Source organism: Dermacentor silvarum, chromosome 1, assembly GCF_013339745.2.
Source record: "Dermacentor silvarum isolate Dsil-2018 chromosome 1, BIME_Dsil_1.4, whole genome shotgun sequence".
Lineage (NCBI taxonomy): Eukaryota > Metazoa > Arthropoda > Arachnida > Ixodida > Ixodidae > Dermacentor > Dermacentor silvarum.
Genome location: NC_051154.1, coordinates 139,695,861 through 139,718,925, shown reverse-complemented (window position 1 = coordinate 139,718,925; position 23,065 = coordinate 139,695,861). Strand labels below are relative to the sequence as shown.

At 45.2% G+C, this 23,065-nt stretch overlaps 2 protein-coding genes across 3 annotated transcripts in view; both read left to right on the top strand.

Moving 5' to 3' along the window:
• Positions 1–23,065, top strand: part of LOC119436134 (neuropeptide-like protein 31) — a 333,767-nt gene that overhangs the window by 193,137 nt on the left and 117,565 nt on the right. The window lies entirely within an intron of this gene.
• On the top strand, positions 9,135–10,737 carry LOC125946436 (uncharacterized). The gene is made up of 2 exons (XM_049669743.1): positions 9,135–9,146; positions 9,688–10,737. The coding sequence occupies exons 1-2, from the start codon at positions 9,135–9,137 to the stop codon at positions 10,735–10,737; spliced, it is 1,062 nt and encodes a 353-aa protein (XP_049525700.1).

The window sequence follows — 23,065 nt, the reverse complement described above, 5'->3', positions numbered from 1 at the left end:
CCTGTGTTCTGAATAAGGCGCCGGCGTTAGGCCTATTCTCCCATATGCCGCAGCCAGGGCGGTTGGCCGAGTCCACCTTGGCAGACATACGCTTCGAAACTGCAGACTGCCATCCAAATTCTGGCGAAAATTCTTCAGGAGGAAGGTCCTCCCCTTCAACCGTCATCTGCATAGTCACTGACATTCGGAATCGTTGCTCTAGCAACACTTGGTGGCGCCGATCGGCGCTACGCCGGGCTAGGCTTGTCGTTAGGGCCAGCAAGGCGGCAGCGTGGTCCGAGCACAAACACGTTCATAAAATGGAAAAGAGACCACCCACCGGAGAAAGTCCGATATCGATGTGATCCTCTTCCGCTTAGACGTGCGTTGGTACCAACATTTTGGAGATTAGAAGCGACAATCTTGCCGAAATCATTCAAGAGTGCAGGAGCCGAGATGGAACCCTGGCGCTTGCGTTCTTCTTCTTCCTCTTCCCCCCATTCATCGCATGCAACGGAAGAAAACAAAATGAAATACACCTACACAAAGAAGCATGATTAATTCATGTAATTAAAAGAAAAAATCATATTCCAACTGTTAGTGGTGTTTACAATCGAGGAACAGTAACGACGTTCGCAGTGTGCAACAAATTAGACAAAAGAAAAAGGTAGCCCATTTCACACAATCAGCATATACCATACTCAAGGCGAAAAAATCCAACAAAGCACTAACCTTTATAAACAGTCAACTCCATGTATGAGAGCACCGTAAGAGAACAAAAGAACACCCGCCGGGGTGGCTCAGTCAGCAAAGGCGTTGCGCTTCTGAGCACGAGGTCGCGGGATCGAATCACGGCCGCGGCGGCCGCATTTCGATGGAGCGAAATGCAAAAACACCCGTGTGCTTGCCGTTGTAGTGCACGTTAAAGAACCCCAGGTGGTCAAAATTAATCCGGAGCCCTCCACTACGGCGTGCCTCATAATCAGAACTGGTTTTGGCACGTAAAACCCCAGAAAGAAGAAGAAGAACAAAAGAAGAATGCATGAGAGTTGGAATACATCCGCCCAGCCGCCGCCCTTGTCACGTAAAAAAAATTCAATTTACTCCAACGCTAGAGCCGGTGAGTTTGGAGATATCTGTCCCCGAAATGAAATGTGCTCGGAAGTGATGGGCGTCTCAGATAGTTTTACAATAAGGCTCCCTTGCGCAGTAAACGACAAATCTAATTTCGTCAGTACTATATACGCCATGCACTTGAAGTTTTTTCTTAGCTCTTAATCTCTTCCCGTCTTTTAATAAGATCACACTTCCGCACTCCACTCCCCTCTTTCAACATGGCCTCGGTACGGAGGATCACAGAACGGAGTCACCTGGTTCATTCAATAAATAAAATATAGGCTCTCGATCCTTCCATGACGTTCCCTTGAGCAACGGACAACTTAGTTGCACGCACTTAGACCATAATGAAAAAAAAAAGCAAGAGAGAGAGAGAACCTCAAATATCAGTGCTCGGAGAATGTATGCGCTGCACTAAATGTCCTCGATAGCAGAACTTTAGAGAGGACATGGAGTAAGGCATCGCGATTGTTGAGCAAATAGAATGAAAAAAAAAAACGCGTTTTAAAATTGTAGTAAGTTTCGGGTTCCCTGAGTACTCGTGAATGTACTAATACATTTTGCCCCCTCCGTGCAGTGGAAAAACTGAAATTCGCGTTTATTCAGGCATTCGCTACTGGCTCTCGAAAGAGGAAATCGCTTGCCACGGTTATTTTCAATGCGTATTAGAGGGGTGCAGTTAGTATTAGTACGGCATGACTGTTATCGTTGTAAAGATGGCATTCCGCTCTTTATACAAGTACTAGCATAACTAACCAAACTTGAGCCATGATTGGCGGAGACTCGGCCTTTGAACACCGTTTCACGCCACACGCATTGCTGGCCCAGCCTCCACCAACCTTGTCCGATTCTCATTATCGTTGACCGGGCTCTGGGGCGATCCCGTCGCAATCTCGCGAACTCTTTTTTTTTTTCTGGGGAAAGGGGGGGGGGGGGGGGTGATAGTGATGTTGTGTATATGGCACAGCTTTAAAAAGCGAGGCCGCTACACGAAAGCGAGAGACATACAGGGAGCGAGTGGTGACCGACCGCGTGCACGCACCACCCTCGTCGTATTCGATAGCTTCCAAGCCCACCGGAAGCACTCGATGCAGTGTCGTCGTGCTGGAACTTCAGGTTCAGTCAATTTTGCGGCATTTCAGGACGACGACGAGAGCGTTTTGACCGCGCACGAACGAAATGCAGCGTTGTGTCAGCAACGCGTGAAATCACGTTCCAAACATGAGAGAGAGAGAGAGAGGTCGCCAGCCGCGGCACGCAATAGGAGAGCAGGCCAAGTATACTGTGAAAGTGGCTACTCTAAGGACGTTCAGACAGCACTAAATAAACTGAGGAATAGTTTGTAGCACACATACGAGTAATCATGAAAATAGAACTGAGTAGTGCTTATCGTGGGCGAGAGGGAATGCATTCGAGACCCGAATGTACATAATCAAATACATAAATATAGTAAATAAATAGTAAAGAAATGCGATTGCCATAAAGCAATGCATAACTGAATAAGGAGACCTCATGTGTGGTCCAGAGGGGTTCTAGCGGTAATATTTGCAACGAGAAAAAAAAAACATTGCGCATTTTTTAATCTTGGAAATTATGTTTCTCAGTTTTCATTTTTTCACCAAATTTCAAGATAGCAAAGACTGTTTTTTTTTTTTTGCCTTACACAAGATATGCTTGTCTCTAGATCGTTTTCTGAGGTGAAACTTCAGGTAGAGTGCAACTATAAACCTAAATTTATAAATGATGCCTTTTCGTTTCTTTGAGAAATGTTTAAGGCGATGTGCACTGCTGTTGTACCATTTAATTCTCCATTCTTCTGTGTAAAGTACCGAGATATAACAATGATTCACGATCGTCCATCAAGGAATGTCGCTGAAGCCAACGTTTCAACATTCTGTTATATTCGAGGACTGTTATTCACTTCAACCCTCCATCCTCCTGCGAACCTCGCTCTCGTCTTGAAAACATAATAATATGACTACACAGTAGCTTAGCTTGGGCCTTGCAAGTATTAATATACCGGGCGTTCAAAATTAAGCTTGATGGTTTTCATAAAATTAGGCACTAGGAGGCACGCGAAGACCACCTGTGCAAATAAGTTATGTGGCCAAGGGGGGGGGGGGGGGGGCAACCAAGTTAGATGATAATTATCGCTGTCAGCAGCCCAATTACCTAAAATTGAATAGTTAACTTTTTGTTGACTGCAGTAAGTGGGTATGTTTGTATTGAAAGGTTACAGGCAGTCGTGTTGTTGGAAGAATCCTTCTATAGCGTGTCTGTGCTCCGAGATATCCGACTCCAAATTTTAATTGTCATTCGCATGATGACGCATGCAAGAGAGGATCGGCGCAAAGCTCCTCCGTGATGTGATTCGGCTGTTGCGTGCGGCGTTTAATCTGACAACGGGGCGGAGGCACTGACAAATATGATAACTGTCCGGCTTCCCCTCTCGGCTGGCGAATAAAAAAATCGAAGAACCCGGAACCGCTGTCGTAACACGTGACAGCGCAGCCTGTAACGATGGCGGCAACAGCTGCCATGCTGAGATAATGGCGCGAGCGGAGAAGCCGGAGGGCAGTGCGCGTGCGTAATGGTGACTATACGTTAGGGCATGGTCCTTGCCTGGGCTACTCAAATAAAGTGACTGCCGATGTCCAAGTATTGAAAGTTTTATTGAAACCAAGAGCAACAACTGCACTATAAACATCAGAAACAGTTTCAGCTATGCTAACGAATATTTCCTACTGCCACTTTAAGTTTGGTGTGGTCATGCACAAATCTCATGAAAGCATTTCACCCATCAACATGTCAATGCCCTAAAGAATGTTCAAAATGCCTACCTTCTACAGCAACGCAAAGCATAAGCCGCTCTCGCGTCGACTCGATAACTCTGCACAGTACTTCTGGGCGGATGCTCACACAGGCAAACATTATCCTGTGCTTCATATCATTGACGTCACGGGGCTCTGTTTCATAAACTCGATCTTTAACGTAGCCCCAAAGAAAAAAGTCGAGCGGAGAAAGGTCAGGGAATCTCAGCGGCCAAAACATCGCTCCTGCACGCCCGATCCACTGTCGTGGAAAACGTGTGTCCAACCAGCTTTTTGCCGTGGTGGAGAAATGTGGTGGTGCTCCGTTGTGCTGTAACCACACTTGGCTCAGGTCATTCAGGGAAAGATTGGAGACAATGTCGTCAAAGACAACACCTAATATTTCTTCCGTGTACATATTTCCGTTCAAGTTGTCCTCAAAAAAATAACGTCCAATGATCCTGTCCCCGAGTATGCCACGCCGCACATTCACACTCCAGTGAACTTGATTCTTGTGCTGCCGCACCCAGTGTGGATTTTCTTGTGAACGATAATGCGCGTTGTGAATATTCACAGTGCCATTGCGGCAAAGCCGAGTTTCATCCGTTCAAATTATTCTGTGTAAGAAGTCCTTTTCTTCATCATTTTTGATCAGGCCCCAGTTGCAGAAGTCAACCCGCCTTTAAAAGTCCGCCTCACTTAGGTCCTGGGGAAGGTAAACATGACGGGGATGGAACTTATTCTTTGTTAGCCCATTTGCGACTGTTGCCAACGCTGCGACCGCACTGATCAGCAATCTGTCGGATGCTGAGTTCTGGCATCAACGTTACGCACGCGCCAACGTCGATTTCAAAGTCTTCATCGACGATTGTCTTCCGGGTATGTCTCGGACGATAGGACTGACCCTGTTGTGCGAAAGCGCCGAAACATGCTTATGAAGGTAGGCCTAGTTGGAAGGGGACGGTGTGGGTGGCGAGCCGCGTACAGCCGCATTGCCAATGAAGCGTTGCCCTTCATCTCAGTCATTGCAATTACCACGTCTATTTTTTCTTCGGTAGAATACCTCGTCCCGCCAGAAGCAGCCATATTCGCACGAGGGGACTCCACGTGGATATTCTTGGTTATCCTTCCGTACAGAGGCGCCGCTATTCCAGAAGCACCCCAGTAGATGACAGTGAAGCTAACGCGCTCACAAGATAATGTCCCGGTGCGATCTCAAGTAATACAAAATGTGCCGAAAATTATCTCCTGTTATCGCGTTTAACAGGTTCATGCGTACTGCGTACGGCACACCGCGCTGTCATATCTTGATTTCGCCAGCTGAGAGGGGAAGGGGAAGAGTTATCATCTTTGCCTATGTCTCCACCCTGTTCTCAGACTGACCGCCGTACGCAACAGCCGCGTCACATCAGGGAGGAGCTTTGCGCCGATCCTCACTCTCTTGCATGCGTAATCATGCGAACGACAATTAAAATTTGGAGTCGGATATCTCGGAGCACAGACATGTTAGAAGAATTCTTCCAAGTGAAACTGTGTAGAAACACGACTGCCTCTAACATTTGAATACAAACATACACACTTACTGCAGTCAATTAAAAGTTAATTATTCAATTTTAATTAATTCGGCTGCTGACAGCGATAATTGTCATCTCACTTTGTGTCCCCCTGGCCACGTAACTTATTTGCACAGGTGGTCTTCGCGTGCCTCCCAGTGCCTAATTTTAAGAAAACCGTAAAGCTTAATTTTGAACACCCGGTATAACGCACAAAAATGCTAAGTGTTCTTCTAATATCACAGCCATAGTCCTTGTGACTCACCATCGCCACTTGAACCATTTAAAAGCCAATAACTCTGGAAAACAGCCTTGTATTGTTACTCTAAATATATCCTCTAACTCATATTAAGTTTACCAAGTGGTTTAGATTTTCACAAGGGAATACAGAAAAGAGGCCTCCAGAACTGCCAAAAGCTCAGCAGCTTGAACAGATCTCAAGCCCCACGGCGCCTTCGTACATTTATACTGACCTTCAGAGGCTAGTCCAAAAATGAAAGCGTGCACCTGGCGAACCCGGAAATCTCCCGCCGACCTCAAATCCCGCTGAAAGTTCGAGGTTACGTGTTTCGCGCTCGCTTCGGCGCTTACATTTTTCCTGCACGGCTCATAACAAGGAAAATATTCTTACCTCACCATCAATAAAGGCACTTCGTGACGCTACTCGTAGGCAGAAACCCCGAGCTTGCGAAACCCTCCGAATCGCAGGAAGTGCTTTAAACGAACATTCAGAAAACTCGCATAATACGCTTAAGAGGATGAGGATAAAAACGAAGCTTTTGTCACTAGCGTAAGACGCTGATACTCAGCGCGAAACTCGTGCAGAATATATTGCGGTTTATAAAATTCAGAACTGTTACAAACAAGGCAGGCTCATTTTGCATCGCAAGCCCTCTTCTTTGAGAAACTATTATTGATTTAATTGGATCATTTTGTGGCTATTTACGTAAGCACTAAAGATTCATTGTTCTGATTGTGATAAATGCTCCTTTTCCATACTTTGGCTTCTAATTCATTAAAAGAATTGCAGTCATGAGTGTTTGACCCCGGCTGCAGTCATGAGTGTTTGACGGCTCAATTAAGAAACTCGTTGTGAAGAAATGGGCGATAACTTGAGTACAGATAGATGATTGTCAATTAATATGCAATGAGTGCGGAAATATTTTAATACAGGATATGACTTACCGAGAACAAAAAAACTAAAGATATGTTTGAAACGCATTCCCGAACTTCTTCACAAGAGCAGGGGTATATAAAAGTGGAGGACACTATTTTAAGTGGTAAGGCTTAACCGTTGTGGCGACGTAGAGGTTCCTTTAAGAAATGCGACAAATGAGTTTACTTACTTATCTCACTTTAGCATGACACTGCAAGCTAGCTTTGTTATATGCATTTCCATTCTTCAATACTTACAGAACAATCTGAGACCTTTCTCGACTTCCTCTTCAGCGAGGGGTTCGAAAACTACATTCAAAGCACCAGCCTACCTTTCCCGCTCCACTTCCCACGCCCTCTGGCTACAGATTCTAGAAATAATAGGACGGCACCGTATCCTATCGAACGGTGTTAATAAAGACTTGTTTTCTCTCTCTCTTTCAAATAAATGAAGAGAGAGAGCTCCGCTGCTGATGACAACGCTGACGGTTCGATTCCCGCCCACGGCGGCCCCATTTCGATAGGGGAGAAATGCGAGAACGCTTGCGTGCTTACATTTAGGTGCACGTTGAAGAACGTCAGGTGGTCAAAAACTGTAAATTAATCAGGAGAGTTTCCACTAAGGCATCTGTCAAAGCCCCAGTGATGATTTAGGGCGTGAAACTACATGATTTATTAAGACGTGAACTTACCTGCTTTAAATAGATGCAGATCCGAATGGGATAAAAACGATCTTCTTGAATCTAAATTGAGGCTTTTATTAAAACACTTTTTTAATACCTCGTTCAAATACTGTTTTATTGAGAAATAAAGTTATAGTGAAAGTTAAAGCAACGTTCGAAATCTTATACCAAAGAGTACTAAATACTGTCCACTGGGAATTATAATCGCCGGTGGTTTTTTATTTATAATAACGAGATTTTAAGCCTTCACTCGCGAACTCCATGCACCACCTAGTAGTAATCGGATATATCCCTCAAGTGAAACGCTTGAATTTTACCTTCAAAAACAGCAGCACAACTGATATTTTCGAATCCTATATTTTCTCCTGCAAATATTTAGAAGAAGCACGTCTGTAGGTTTATATATACTGTGTATGTACAAAGCCAGGAAATTTAAAGCAATGCATAAATTGCGCTTGCTTTTTCGTCTCGAAAATGGATCTCTCCAATTTGTGTTACAGTCGGTCATTTGTGTTACGGTCGGTTGCTACAAACACAGCAAAAGCAAGGTGGCAGCTTTGTAACAGGCTTACAACGGTAACTGCACATCTGCATGAACGAAAAGGTTTCACTATGTTCAACGCGACCTACGTGCAGCTAACTTACCTCAAACAGTCGCATTTGAGCGTTTTTTTTGTTTTTTTTTTTGAATGGGCATTTAAGTTAATTGTCGAAGCGTATATGTCGACAATGCAACTATCCCCTCGATAAAAACACGGAGCCTCTCTGTAAAGCATCAAAACAGTGCAGATGCCAACGAAATTAATGCTACAATTACGCCTTCAGTTTTGTTTTATTGATTTAGATGATATGTATTAAGTTTCATCTCAAAAAGGCAAAGACTCAAAATCTGCAGCGAGATCCACTGGTGTTATGCAGTTAACATATTTTCGCTCTGCGAAAGGAATACCCTACTGTAAAAGCTACTAAGAAAAGCAGTATATTGTCCGGCGCCTGTTGAGTTCATATTTATCGAAACTGATGCAAAGCCCAGTTTCAATCTAATTGTTGTGCTTTAAATACTGGCTGACCTAAATTACTTCGCTTCTTGGTACAATTCCTTGTTGCGTTTTTCTAACACTTAGGATTTTGCGTTGAAGCATATAAAGATACGCTCTAGCAAACATATTTCGCGTGCACGTTTAAAACCCCCGTGCAATGAGCTATGATTCTTCAACTCAGATCTACGCTTTCCATAGTGGTTAGTTAATGCGGCGACAATGATTGAGTCACATAAGACATTACATGTAAGCCATTGCTAAAGTGAATAGAGAAACCAAGCCGCGGACATAAAACCAGGAGCAAGAAAGGGTCTTGCAAGAATAAACAATGATGATTTGTGGGCACGTCTAATTACTTTTCCGCACCAGCCCACCAACCACACCTATTTTGCTAGTCTACTTCCCTGCACTGCGCGCAAAACAGTGAAACACGCCAGCAACGCTTTTATCGCGTTCGTAGAAAGTCAGCTATACAGCTGCGGAGCGATGTTGGCTAGAATGGATATTTCCTCGTTGATCCAAAAAAACCAGTTGCACTTCAAGCCCAGTAACGTCCTCCAGAAAAGAAAGCGCTGTTTAGAGGCCTCTTGACACAGAATTCGCTTTCAGCCCTGTCGTACGTGGCCAAGACGTTATCGGTTGTTTGGGCTGCGCTGCTTTGAGACATTGACCGAGGAAAGTGATCTTGCGACGCTCAGGAGGTCAACTCCCCGCGGATCCCATTGAGACCGCTATAAAGGGCACCATACGTCGCAGTCGGCCAACAGACGAAACCAAGAGCCAGCTGTGGATACCAGCATGAGAACTGTCGTGAGTACATACTCTGTCCCGAACACGTTTAGTCCGGCTGCACGAGCTCTTGTTGCAGCTTTGCAACCGCAATCCTCAATGCGGTTGCGGAGCTCCTTCAAGGTTTCGAAATGATCTAAATAAGTGAACAATCGGTGAGCCTCTTAGACGTGCGAAATGCTCAGGCTCTGTTACAGGTAGGCGCTGGAATTCAATTTGCTGATGACACCATGCTCTGCTTTTTGTCGTACTGGTAGCCTTGGTGCAAGCTTTGTGCCAGCATCAAAGCTACCCTTAGGACATAACTGTTGAATAGAAAGTTCACACAAGAAAAAAATGCAAGTTGAACGCAATCATGGTTAAAGGATCCAAAATATTTAGGGGTCACGTAAAATTGAAGCATTGCAAAATTCTCATTACGGATCATCACTCCCATAGATAAAGGAAGAACAATGAAACAAAATAATGTTACTTTCGTCTAATAACCTGTAAAATCACACCACGCCTACCATAACTCATTTCTTGAGCGTAGTCACAGGGGCTGTGTTGATTTGCCGTACAGGTGCTTTTCGTTGCCGTGTGCGCGCTCCTGGACGCGACTTCTGCGGGAGCCGCGGGCGGAGGCGGAGCGCCACACTACCTGGGAGCTGGAGGAGGCGGCTTCGGCGGTCAAGGCACTGTATTGGGGCCCGGTCAAGCAGTGAATCTGGCAGCCGCCTTGGGCGGTGGTTTCAACGGGGGCCTCGGAGGAGCTGGTCTGCTCGGGGCAGGAGGCCAGTACATAGCGCCGAATGGACAGGGAGTGTCCGTTCCTGCACCAGTGGCCACACCGATCGCTTCTGTTACATTTCTGAAGCAGCCCGTCGTAAACCTGCGGTATGTGACAAAGCCCGTCATAAAGTATGTCAAGCACCCAGTGGCCACAGTCCATCACGCCATTAGACCGGTTGTCCGTGTAGGCCAAGCTGCCGGCGGAATCAGCCTTAACGGGCATGGCCTGGCTGGCTTCACCTCAGCGCTCGGTGGTGGCGCGGCAGCGCTCAACGGCCTCGGTGGTGCCAAAGGGAATGTACTGAAGACGCAGACGTACGCCGCTGGTGCCAATGCGGTGGCTGGGCCAGCTAATGCTGGTGGTCTTGGGGGGCTTGAAGGTCCCGCACTTTTTGGCCCAGGGCTTCACGGGCGCGCTCTTTTGGGTCCCGGTGTGGGTGGCCCCATTTTGGGAGGACCTGGGGGACCAGCGCTGGGAGGACCAGGACTTGGAGCCATAGGCCTGCATCATTTGGCCATGAACAACTTGGGCTTGCATGGTCTCGGTGGTCTCGGCGGCCACGGACTCGGAGGACCCATGTTCGCAGGCCTCGGTGGACCTGGACTTGTAGGTATCGGTGTTCGCCACCCGGCTCTGCTTGGCGTCGGGCTGGGCGGCATTGGTTACAAAGGTGGCCCCGGGTTTAAGAACGGCCTCGGAAACGCAGGAGGAGGTGACGGCGGCACCACTCTCCTTGGTGCGCTCGGGGCGGACGGTGTAGACGGCGCCGTTGCAGCTATCAGGACGGCGCACAATTTATCTCCAACTGTGGCCGTTAAGTCGGGCGGAAAGCATTACTAACTTTAAATGACAGCTCTAGAGAAGTTTCATGCCTGATAAACGTCAAAAGATTAAAGCTGCAGCGTACGTCCCGGAAAAAAACGTGAACTTAAATAATATGTCGCGAGTGCGTAATGGCCACTGACCTTGTTACCCGAGTCGGGTGGCGCATGTGCGTCGGTGCCACCGACGCTCGACTTGATTGGCAACGAGATAACGATTCCTTTCGCTGCAGATGGCCACTAGTGTCAATGGAGAGGAGCTGTCATGCTCCGGAGAGGAGATAATGGCGGCTTTCAAACTTTTTTGACAGATTGCACGTGCCTGTTCAGTGTACCGGGTGTTTCAGCGAACACTTTCAATTTTTTTAATTGCTTGTGGCAGAGAGCACAATTCTAGTTCATTAGCTGGTCTACTCGAAGAGGCGGACACGTACTATTTGCATAACAAATTGAAATGTCTAATCAACTAATGAACAAAACTTCACTAATGAAGTTATAACTAATTACCTTATGGCACATTGCAATTTACAAATTCCAGCCGGGGAGTTCACAAGGCGGATCCACGTGGAACGAATTCTCATGATGACGCCTGTTTCAAGATATAATTTCTCGAACTTTGTGTAGGAATGCATTGCTCCAGTTACTTTTGCGTTTCAATGCTTAAAACAACTTTTTGTTAAGAAAGTTAGTGGAACGACAGTGCATTTTTACGGCAAGTTTGACGGCACATATCTCGTAAATGGTGTCATCCACGCAATTATTTTCAAGTCTCACCCACTATAATTTGCAAATTGCAATATGTGTCATAAGTTTAGTTAAAACGTAATTAGAGAATTTTCGGTGATTAGTCGATTATGTATTTAAATTTTTTTGTACAAGTAATGTCCGCCTCTTCGAGTAGACTAGCTCAAGGAAAAGGAATATCAAAGAATATTGGGCTATCTGCCACAGGCAATTTTAAAACATTTTTGAAAGTGTTCGCTGAAACACGCTGTATACAGTGATCGTGCTACAAAAGTGAGAAATGTTACGAATTGCATGTAAATCCTTAGCTTTAGTTATTGCCAAATTTTTTATCTTGTCAGCGTGTAGTATAGCAGGAGGCAGTACATTCTTAGGAGCGTGGCTTACGTTTGGCGTTACGTCGAGTGAGTTTATATTGTCTCCACAGAAAGAGCAGCGAAAAGGGCGGGCAGTAGGTCAGTGCACTAGCATTACACTGCTAGGCAGCCTGTCCATAGCAACGTTCTTTTCTCGAATGCGTGAGTGAGAGTGGTGCCTTAGAGAGAGATTGTGTACGTGAAAGTGAGTGGACACTGCAACAGTTGAACTGGTAGTGTTTCTTCAGCAGAGTGTTTGTGCGTTGACAAGTGGCTGAGTGTACGCGGAATATCATCTCATTACTGGTGTTGAGGGACTGCACCTGTACCATCATCCAAAGACGTGTGTTAAGTGCATCAACATTGTATTTGTGGGGATTAAAAAATAAAACAAGAACTTGCCAGGACTTCTTTCTCTTTGCGATGTTCTGAAAACATCGCAAAAAAATCTGAAAAAAAATTTGATTGACACAAGAAAAACAAGTAGAGTTGTTCTGCCAGCCATACCAGTTAAATACATTTTATTGATGCCGCTGGCTCCTGCTATCTGCCTTGCCGTTTTATGTCACCAAGCCACGAAGGTGCGGTAAAACTTCGACGTTTACATTTGCCGTTCAGCACCACCACCTCCCAGGAGTCATTACAACTCAAATTGATATAGCCGTTAAATATTGCAGGCATACTTAAAGTAAGTACATTCCAGGATATACGTTCTTGAGTGCTAGTATCGTTGACTACTCCTTTAACTTTGTTGAACAGAGCTGTTATGTACCAGGTGCAAGAAGGCTGTAGGACGTATGTAAGATCACGACATGCTCCTTGTGAAGACCACCGAAAAGCGCATTTATCCTAGTGGCTACAGATTTTTCAAAGAATAACAAAAGTGCCAGGCTGAAAGATTTCCTGTAAATGGCACAAGAGTTTCTCGTAAATTAATATGGAGATCTTTTATCTGATGATTGACATGGTGTTTCACCGCGTGCAAAACCTCGCGAAGAACAGTTGCGGAGGTGATGATTACCAAGAGATGAAATTATCTCACAGAAAACACAATGGGCGGTGTATAGGCTAACCTACAAAGTTAAATCGCTAGGTAAATCATTTATGGTGATTAACATAGCAAACGCCAAATGAAGGAGCCCTGCTAAACGCCCGAGATAACTTGTCAGATAAAAAATGTAGTTTAATCAAAAACATTAAAAAGAAAACTAGCTGTTGCAAGTTTATTAGAGTTCGGTAACGTAAGGAAGTGGACATAAATATAGGATGATGATGATGATCAACGTAAGGAATATTATTTACACATCAGCTTGGAGATGAAAGCACTGCAGAACTCCTCAGAGAAATCACTAACCATAGAATGAAATACTAATAAAGCGGCAATTCAAGAGTAAAAGGAAGTGCAGTTGTATTAGAAAATGTACAGTTTATAGTCAAGGAGACAGTGCACTGAAACTAATAAAAATGTGGGAAATCATCCCTGCATGGCAGACAAGCTTGGGAGACACTATACTAATGTTTTGGCACACGTGAAGGCGGGAGAGGTTGCTGGTTGCAGGCGGACTTATTTATGAAAAAGTAGCTGGCAATCGTTCTGTCTAGACGCCGCAGTTGTGGCAACTTCAATCGTTAATAACACTGCACGATAGCTGCGCATCAAGGAATAATGACAGGAGAAACGAATGAATTCAAGTAAGGAAGACTGACTTGGCAGCTTGTAGGAGGCTCAAATAAAATAGTCAGCTTCAGCCAACTGTGACGGCTCGATATTGCTGTATTTGCTATGACAAGGAAATATATTTTGACTAAAGAACCGCATGTTCAAATTTATCGAGTAATATTGACCCCGAACAGCCTCAACTCGGCTCATTAGTAGCCAACTCAAGCGGCTGTAAAGTTTCGTTTTTCAATATATTTTTATTGAATGTTACAAAATAGATGTTGGCGTTATGACAGCTGTCGATGGTTTCAATTTTTATTCTCGCTATAGAAGGAATAAAATATAAGTTCACTGCAAAGCAAAACACAAATGAGGAAAATTTACGTGACCTAAAATAAAATAATAATTGACATAAATATTATAAGAAATAATGTAAATATTATTAAACGTTCATAACCCTACAATTACTGCACAGTTCAAGTATGTGCAATGCACAGCCTGGAAGGTGCTTGTAACATTGCAAATTAGAATACGCTCACATAATTTGAACACATTTCTGATAAACATGCTGCACAAAACCACAGGAACAAGACCGGAGAAATATTCACCTAATATATTTTTGAGTCATCAAGAAAGGATTTAAAAGTGGTAACTGCACGGCTTTTGGAGTTGATTTGTCGGTTCATGATCCTAAGTTTCCTAATGAAAAAATTGGACTGATCCAACGCACATGCTTGAATACATATGGGATGCGAAGCTTTAGGGAAACGGTTAATTAAATGTTACACAACTAAATGCGATGCGTAGTTATTTATTTTTATCTTATGCAGCATGTAATCTGATCCAAAGTTTATGTTTACCCACCATGCATGTCACAAATTTCATGCACTATTCATGTTTGCGCACTACACCGTTCACGTGTTATACCAGTTGATGCGGATGCACACTGTGAGACGTCGATGGAGCGATGTTACGAGAATGACGGCGTTGTTCGGTGCTTCTTTAGTGATCAATGAGGGGGGGGGGGGGGGGAGTCATTTACGGCGTCTGTACCTCTTTTATTACAGTGGCACGTCCACATTTTGGGGGTCGGCAAAAAATGGGCAAACATCCAATGGTACATATTACCATGACTAAGAATGGAATAGCCCGAATATGAGAAATTTAATGAAATCGATGTAACCGTTGGGTATCCTGCGCTAATTTGTGAATAGTTCTGTGGGCTTTATATATAGCTATGACCCGACATTATATATGTAAAGGTCTTATTCGTAATTTGTTGGAGCACCACTTCAACACATTACTATTCAGGTATTTCAGCATATTCCACGGCTACTTCAATTTCATTAAATTTGTTTTATTTGCTCTACTCAATTACCTTTTCCGCCAATATTTCATTATATATAATACGGAGCAGTCGGCCAGATACCGACACAGCAGCCACCCGAAAGGCGGGGCGGTAGGCAAACAAAGCTTCATTTTAAAACGAAGAGTGTAGCGGTAAATGACATGGACAAGAATACAGTGCACATGACTATCGTTATTAGACAAGCGCGACAATGGTATCTTTTTGAGCAATTTCTTTTCGTTTTTCGTTATGAACTAGCTTGCCCAAGAGAAACTATCGCTGAACCACTTTTCTAGTAACATTAGGCGTCTGCCGAAAGAATCAAATTGATTTATAGGATGATGACTGCGCTATTAATTCAGACAATCGCTCATTAAAAAGGTCGCCAAGTTCTTCCCTTCGACATTTTCAGCATTTCTGTTTTGTATTCAACGCACAGTCACTGCTTGCGTCATGATGTAGTGAAAAGACAGTACAAACAAGCCGAAGCGCAGAGTGGTGATGTATTGGACACACCGCGCTGAACTGTGAAGTTGTCTTCATTAGACACTCATCCATAAGCTCACCGATTTGACTTAAGTGTAATTTTCTTCTTCATCATTTTAGTTTTATTTACCCTAACCGCTTGCTGGAGCACTACGGTCAAAATATAAAGGGGCTATTAGAACATAGGAAAATATTTCAGATTTTTCAGCACACGGTAATAAATAGCAAAAACAAATCAAGACAGAATGCTGCGAATTTCGCTCGCAGATGAGCACTCTGTTACTTGTGTCAGTGGAAAAAAATAGAAACACAAGAAAACTTCGCGATTTCACGAGGACAATTACTAGGAAATAAAGGGAAAAAACTATCTTGCTGCTCTGGAGAAAATGATGTCATGCAGCAACAGAGGAACCGCGGAACACTGCTGATTTTTACTAGTGTGTCACGGAGCGGCATGGTTTCGAGAAAGCGACACGCCGATTAACGGGCGTCAAAAAACGTCGTGGTCCTCACGGTGAGGCATATAGTCTCGAGAAGGCGACATGCCGATTAACAGGCGTCAGAAACGTCGTGGCCCCACGGGGCGGCATCTAGTTTCGAGAAGGCGACACGCCGATTAACGGACCCAGGTGTGTGCGTGTGTGTCCGTGTGGTGCAGTGCCGGGGCTCGACCTTGGAGAGAGGGGAATCTACCGTCCTTCACTCCTGGTGAAAGGGCCGCGGCCAAGACTTTTGGGAGGAGTCATGAAATAATTAGGTGAACTCTGCATACTGGCAGTTCCCCTACATAGGGAACTAGGGAAAGGAGCGGCTATTCAAGCGCAGGTTTTGGGCCCTGCTAATTAGTCTAGAAGCTGAACCTATGAGCTGCTGAGAAGCCGTCGGGGGGCTAGTGCCGTCCAGTATCGCCTGGGCCGCCTAGCCGCGTCCGAACTCCAAGTAACTAGTTGACGCACGAGACGTCAAACCAGCGTCTGCAACGAAGCTCACGGTAGTTTGCCTCAAGTTAGCTCAACCTGCTTGAGGGAAGTCGTCAGATCTAGACTCCCGGGAAACCTAGCCCTGCAATCGCATCCACCTCAACAAGATCGGCTCGCCAGCATTCTTCGGGAAAGCTCTGCACGCCGACTTCACGGTTTATGGGCTTGCTGCTGCTGCCCGGCCATGCGTATGACACCTTTTGTTTCTTTTGAACTTTGATTTCTTTGAACTTTGTTTTAGTGAAATACTGTTAAGTTTATTCTTGTATATTTGATCCGCGCCCTGTTTATTTTTATACCCACTGTTAATTGCTCGTCATATTTATTTGTCATCATGATTGGGCTAATTAAGTTCAAGTGTGTTAGTCTGTCTTGTGGTTTTTTATTATTTTACTTTATTAATTTGTGTATATTTATAAGTGGATAAATATCTTGTTTTTTTTTTTTTTTTTTGCTCCCGACTCTGACTCTTTTCACTGTGTTCTTTTGAGTACGGGACGACCAACCGGCTTGTATACCCCGTCGATCGGCTTCGCGCCAACGGCGAACGGGTGTCAGCTGTGACACAGTGGCACCCTATGATGATGACCAAGAGGATAGATAAACTGCATATGGTATACGTAGGCTACTAATAAATATCGTGTCCAAACGTTCATTTTTATTCGTAGAAGGCAGCTTGAGGAGCCATGAACGCCCACTAACAGAGTAGGGCACGGCAAAACAAACAAATTAATGGCGTTTTACGCACACGATGCAGAAATGTTTTGAAATCCCGTAACATAACTACAACTGTGGTATCTCCTAAATGGCTGCTCGTTGGTCGAGATAAATGGAGTGTCTATGGAGATGTTGGAAGCCGTATGCTTCCTCCAACTTCGCCTTTGGGCAAGTTAAGAATGTATGAAAAAAAAAAAAAAAAAACGAAATGCACACATTATCGCGTTCAAACCCTGGCACGCACGAGGAGTACAACCATAGGCATAAATCAAACGACAACAATATTAAGCGTGACGATACATATACGAGTCGCATGTGCATCGAACACGTGTTCATAATGATAAGGTTTTTCGCACCAATGGAAGCTGCCCTCAAAAGGCCTCTAACAGGCCACACTCCAAGTACTGTCCCAACAGACAATGCGTGGCTGACCGGTGTCGCCAGCTTTGATCGTAGTCGACGCCTATGCTGGACAAAGGAGGCGCACGGAACAATGTGTAAGCTTTGTCTTCGTTCACCGCACCATCTGAGCCCAAATCAGAGCGTGCGTGATTAATTTTAGAAATAAAATCATTTGATGTATATGCTTTCCAAGGTGACTTGCTGGGAAAGAAGGTTTTACAGCGGAGCTGTTTATGGCTTGGCTTCGGTAAATTTTTTGTGTGCGTGTGCAAAAATGTGGGCCGATCCTGGTGATAGTGCAGAAAGGGTCCAAGCGCAATGTAACATACCTCTGTGGACTCCGGGTGGTGGGCTGCGGGTCCTGTAAGGTGCCCTTGAACTACCCTTGTCACACCTGAGACCCAAAGAGGTCCCAGGAACGAGGATAACGAACTATCGGGTCTTAGCCCAAACGGCCGAACCGCGTCAGCCATGTCTACGTCCGCACCACCCTCCCTTCGTCGGCGTTCCAACCGCTCACGTGCCTAGTTTCTGCCACCCTTCCGGGGCGGCGGCACCATCGCGCGTATATATAAGACAATGTGCCGTTCCCCATTTTGAATTCCACTTCTCTTCCCTCGTCGTAATGGGGAGGCCGCGTGTAGTGCGCACTCCCGGCGACGACTGCATTCTCGTCTCTGTTCCTGGCGTCACTTTTCGTAGGCGCATTGCTCCTCGGGAGTGCGGCCTCCCCATTCTGTGTCACCTCTGTGTCGTGTGCTAAACAGCTTCGCTGGTCACCCACCTTCACAGAGTGGAATGGCTCATGACTTTCTTTTTTTTTTTTGCCTTTCATGGAAACTTCACATACAATTCATTTCAGTCCATAGTGCTGTACAGATGGTGGATTTTCCGGCGGCATTGATTAAAATATGACTCTGTATTTTTCCAAATGGTTAAAGTGCTCCATATGCGGGATATATCGCCCGAACTTGCTCTTTCTTTTGTTGTAGTTCACAAGAAAAAGAATAAATAAATTAACATACTTCAGCGATCCCTCAGGAGCTCAACTTTTTTATTGCAACAGCAGTTACCCCCCCCCCCCCCGGCTACCATCAAAACCCCCAACTTTGTGCTAAGTTCCTGCAAACCAGTGGAAGTCTCCCACTCCACGCAACTGAAGACGACACCTCGTTGAATGACATACAGTGAAGAGCTGCCCTTGCAACTGGTGCGCTGTGAATTACTCCTGCGCTGAAAGCCCCGCTGCTGATGACTGCTGGATCGCCCATCAGCTGCATGCTACGTGAGAGTACTGTCGCGGTCGAGTACTGTGACCGAGCTTTAGTGCGGAGAACTGGCACAGCGCTCACCACGCACCACTATTTCAAGAACAACTTCTCTGCGATGCGCACGACGTCGTCTTCGTCTGCCACAGTCTTGCGTGCCCTGGCGTCTGATAAACATGCACAGATACCACCACTCACAAAGTCTGCGTCGCACACAGAACCCCCTCACAAACTGCAAAGCGCGATTGTTGCGCGATAATTCGTGGTTATAGCGCACCCGGCTGCTCATTGGCGCAGGGGCTTAGGTCCCAATGGTAGAGGAGAGCATAGTACTGTTTTTCTTGGGCACATGGTGTAGGTGAAGGCCGGTAGAGCACGTGGCCTGAAGGCTGCGGCGTATGCGGTGGCATGAGGACGAAGGTCCCAAGGAAAACAAATCAGCAAACCGTGTTTCTAGGTATAAATAAAATATGGCTAGCATGGAAAAAGATGCGCGCTTTTTATTAAGGCAATTCTTATGCTCAGAGGAATCTTCTCTTCTTTCTGGGGTTTTACGTGTCAAAACCAGTTCTGATTATGAGGCACGCCGTAGTGGAGTGCTCCGCATTAATTTTGACCACCTGGGGTTCTTTAACGTGCACTACAACGCAAGCACACGGGCGTTTTTGCATTTCGCCTCCATCGAAATGCGGCCGCCGCGGCCGTGATTCGATCCCGCGACCTCGTGCTCAGCAGCGCAACGCTTTAGCTGACTGAGCCACCCCGACGGGTTATGCTCAGAGGAATCACTGTTGCTCTAAGTGAGTAGCTGGAAAATGGTGATTCTTATTTTCAATATGTACACATTCAAGGCTCATGCAATGCATCCGCTGAGCGATAACTATGCCCAAAATGACTGTTACGGAAGGAGCAAGGCTGTAATCGTCTCTGCGAGTCATATCGACATCGAATTGAAGTTAACGCAAATATCAAAGAAACAACAGAAAGCACTAGCAGCAGGTTGCCGCTGAGCAGCAGCAACCTGCTCAGCGGCAACAGAGAGAGAGATAAAAGGAAGGCAGGGATGTTAACCACTCAACAGTCCGGTTGGTTACCCTACGCTAGGTGAAGGGAGAAAGAAAATAGAAAGAAGAGAGAGGGAGGGGCAGAGAGAGAGAGAGAGAGACGTGCACGGACCGCACTACAGAGCCAAAGGTGCTCGCACAAGCCAGACGTTTTCCGATAGCACAAACGTTGAATTACTTTGCCCTGCGGCAAAATAATTCAGGAATAGAAACCGCTGGTTGCTCACCAATCATAACAATAGTACAATGAAAAAAAAAAAAAAGGAAAGAAAAAGCGATGTATACCTGCATTTCTTCTAATGAATAGGGAAAAGCCAGCTCCTCACGTATATACTAAGGGTATCAAGGCAGAAGTATATTTCGCAAGAACCTGCAGTGCTAAGTACGTGATTGTACAATATACGAACGCATGTCACATAAACACTGTACTAGTGAAAAAAGATACGGACGATCGAATAAAAAACACACACGCTCCTCTATTCGCTCGCCAGTGTCTTCTTTTGTTAGTGCAACATTTATTTTAGCTAGGACCAACTTGCCCAGCTTTTTACTCTGAGTACACGTCACATCATCACCAGTACCAGATATGAAACAATGCTGCCACATGTCATTAAAAAAAAAAGAAAAAAAGCAGTAGATTTTTGCTCGCAAAAATTAGTAGAAATGAGAATATTTTTTGTATTGGCTAGAGGTATTTTAATGAGTTTTTGTCGTCAGGGATGCAGTTCTTAATATCAGTTGTACAATATTGCGTAATTTGCGGAGCAGTAAAGCCTTACCGTGACCGTCAAAATTCTTGGAGCGGAGCCCGGTTTGGAAAATCGCACAGTGCACAGGGAATATCGATCACCATAACTATTAAAAAGACGCTGTGTACATGCCTCAAACGAATTTTGGAAGGCACTTAGTTGACATATGGTACCTGAAGTCTGAAGTGTTCAATTCGTTTTGGACTATACTAAAGCTCACCAATGTAACGGAAAAAAGACAGACAAAAAAAAATCACATATAGCTCTCGTGCGCAGTTAAAGTTGATGCCGTTGAAGCGGCAATCTATTAAAAATGTAACAGATTTTGGAGACAGTAGTAGACAACTTTGAAAATTTTCAAGAAGCTATAGATTCCGCAGCCGTTTTCTTAAAGCCGTCAAACATCAGTAAATTTCGAAGCTTTACCATTTAACCAATAAAAAATGGAAAAACTTTGTACACCTACTCATCAATCAGTAGTTGTGACAACAATGTACAATAATGAATGTCTGGCAAAGCGGCCACGCGCTCATTCCGCTGCAGTGTTCGCGTTTGCAGCTGCAGCGATGGTGGCGCCAACTAGCCATTCGCGCGCAGACTACGTTAACCTCCAGTTGAGGCCTCCGAGATTGCAACAGCGCTTCGTGTAAACTCAAAAGCATGCTCGAAGGCCGTATACGCGCCATCACGTCGCGCGCAAGCTCCCGCCATCTAACGGGACGCCATAAAAAGCGCTGGGGTTCATTTTTCGCTAAGTGCCCGAGGTGTGTCGCTGGACAACTTCTCAAGTTCTCGCTTCAAGAAATTGCGGCCGTTCATTGAGCCGAGTGGTCTTACCCAAAATATTTTGCCTACGATAATGTTGCCGTGACGTGTGGCCCTTGAAAGCATTGTGTTATCAGAAACTATATTCAAAATATCACATTTTTTTGCATAGGCAAAAATGTTCTCTGATAAAATTCATTCTTCGCTAAGTGCCCGAGGTGTGTCGCTGGACAACTTCTCAAGTTCTCGCTTCAAGAAATTGCGGCCGTTCATTGAGCCGAGTGGTCTTACCCAAAATATTTTGCCTACGATAATGTTGCCGTGACGTGTGGCCCTTGAAAGCATTGTGTTATCAGAAACTATATTCAAAATATCACATTTTTTTGCATAGGCAAAAATGTTCTCTGATAAAATTCATTCTTCGCTAAGTGCCCGAGGTGTGTCGCTGGACAACTTCTCAAGTTCTCGCTTCAAGAAATTGCGGCCGTTCATTGAGCCGAGTGGTCTTACCCAAAATATTTTGCCTACGATAATGTTGCCGTGACGTGTGGCCCTTGAAAGCATTGTGTTATCAGAAACTATATTCAAAATATCACATTTTTTTTTGCATAGGCAAAAATCGTTATCTGATATTGGCAGAGTCTATTTTAATATTTATTAGTGCTCATTGCAAACTTCTACACTGAACTGCTCCTGATGCGCAACCATCACGAAGTGAATCGCCATAACTTTTTACACAGAGTACCTTGCTCTTCAGTATTATGATAACTTCTGTTGGGCTTGGATAACTTCTATTGTTGAGCACAGCAGATGTGCACTGTGATGTTACTTCAGCTGTGTAATGCGGCATTAATTCGAACACTTTGCAACTATTCAAAGCAGAGGCTACCTCATTTAAATGTTGGTTACAGCAGGATAATAATTTTTTTTAATTTGACCCTTGCACCACGCTTGACATTGTTCCCTACGTCCGCTTTACCGCACAGTACATTGGCGGTCGTTCTGCATGCTCTTGAAACGCACCGCGTTGTGTTCAAATGATAATTTCGGTTGCACTTATGGCTACAGGCTGTGCACCGCCCGGAGTAGTCACTCTATGATGCCATTATATGCGGCCATTACCCGCCTTGGTGGCTTAGCGGCTATGGTGTTGTGCTGCTAAGCGCGATGTCGCGGGATCAAATCCCGGCCGCATTTCGATTGGGGCGAAATGCAAAGAAAAGACCGTGCCCCGTGCATCGGGTGCACGTTAAAGATCTCCAAGTGGTCGAAATTAATCCGGAGTCCCCCACCACGGCGTGCCTCATAATCAAATCGTGGTTTTGGCACGTAAAACCACAGAATTCAAAATTTGGTCATGTGGGTGAGAAGCAACCAGACCGGGCAAGAGCGCTCCGATTTCTCGTATTCCGTCGCATACTTTTTACAGGTACAGTGCTCAGCGATTGAAACGCGATACTCGGACAACATGGTGGCTGGCACTTTTTTGCGCCACCGGTGGGCGCTGGGGACACTGAGATGATGCATTCTTGTGTCATCTGAAAGCGAGAATCTTTCTGGCCCTCCGTAACTGCATTCGGCCCCCGCAGCGATCACCCAGCGATCACCGGTGGAGCAAAAAGCGCCGGCCGCCACGCTGTCTGAGTACCGCATTTCAATCGCTGAGCACTGTACATTCAGCCACCGTAACATGTGCATTTTGCTCAACAGTCAGCACAATTATACAGTTATACAAATAAGCGTGAACAGATATAAAGAACGACGAGGGAAGATAGAAGCGGGTACATCATACCGGGTACCATTTTTTT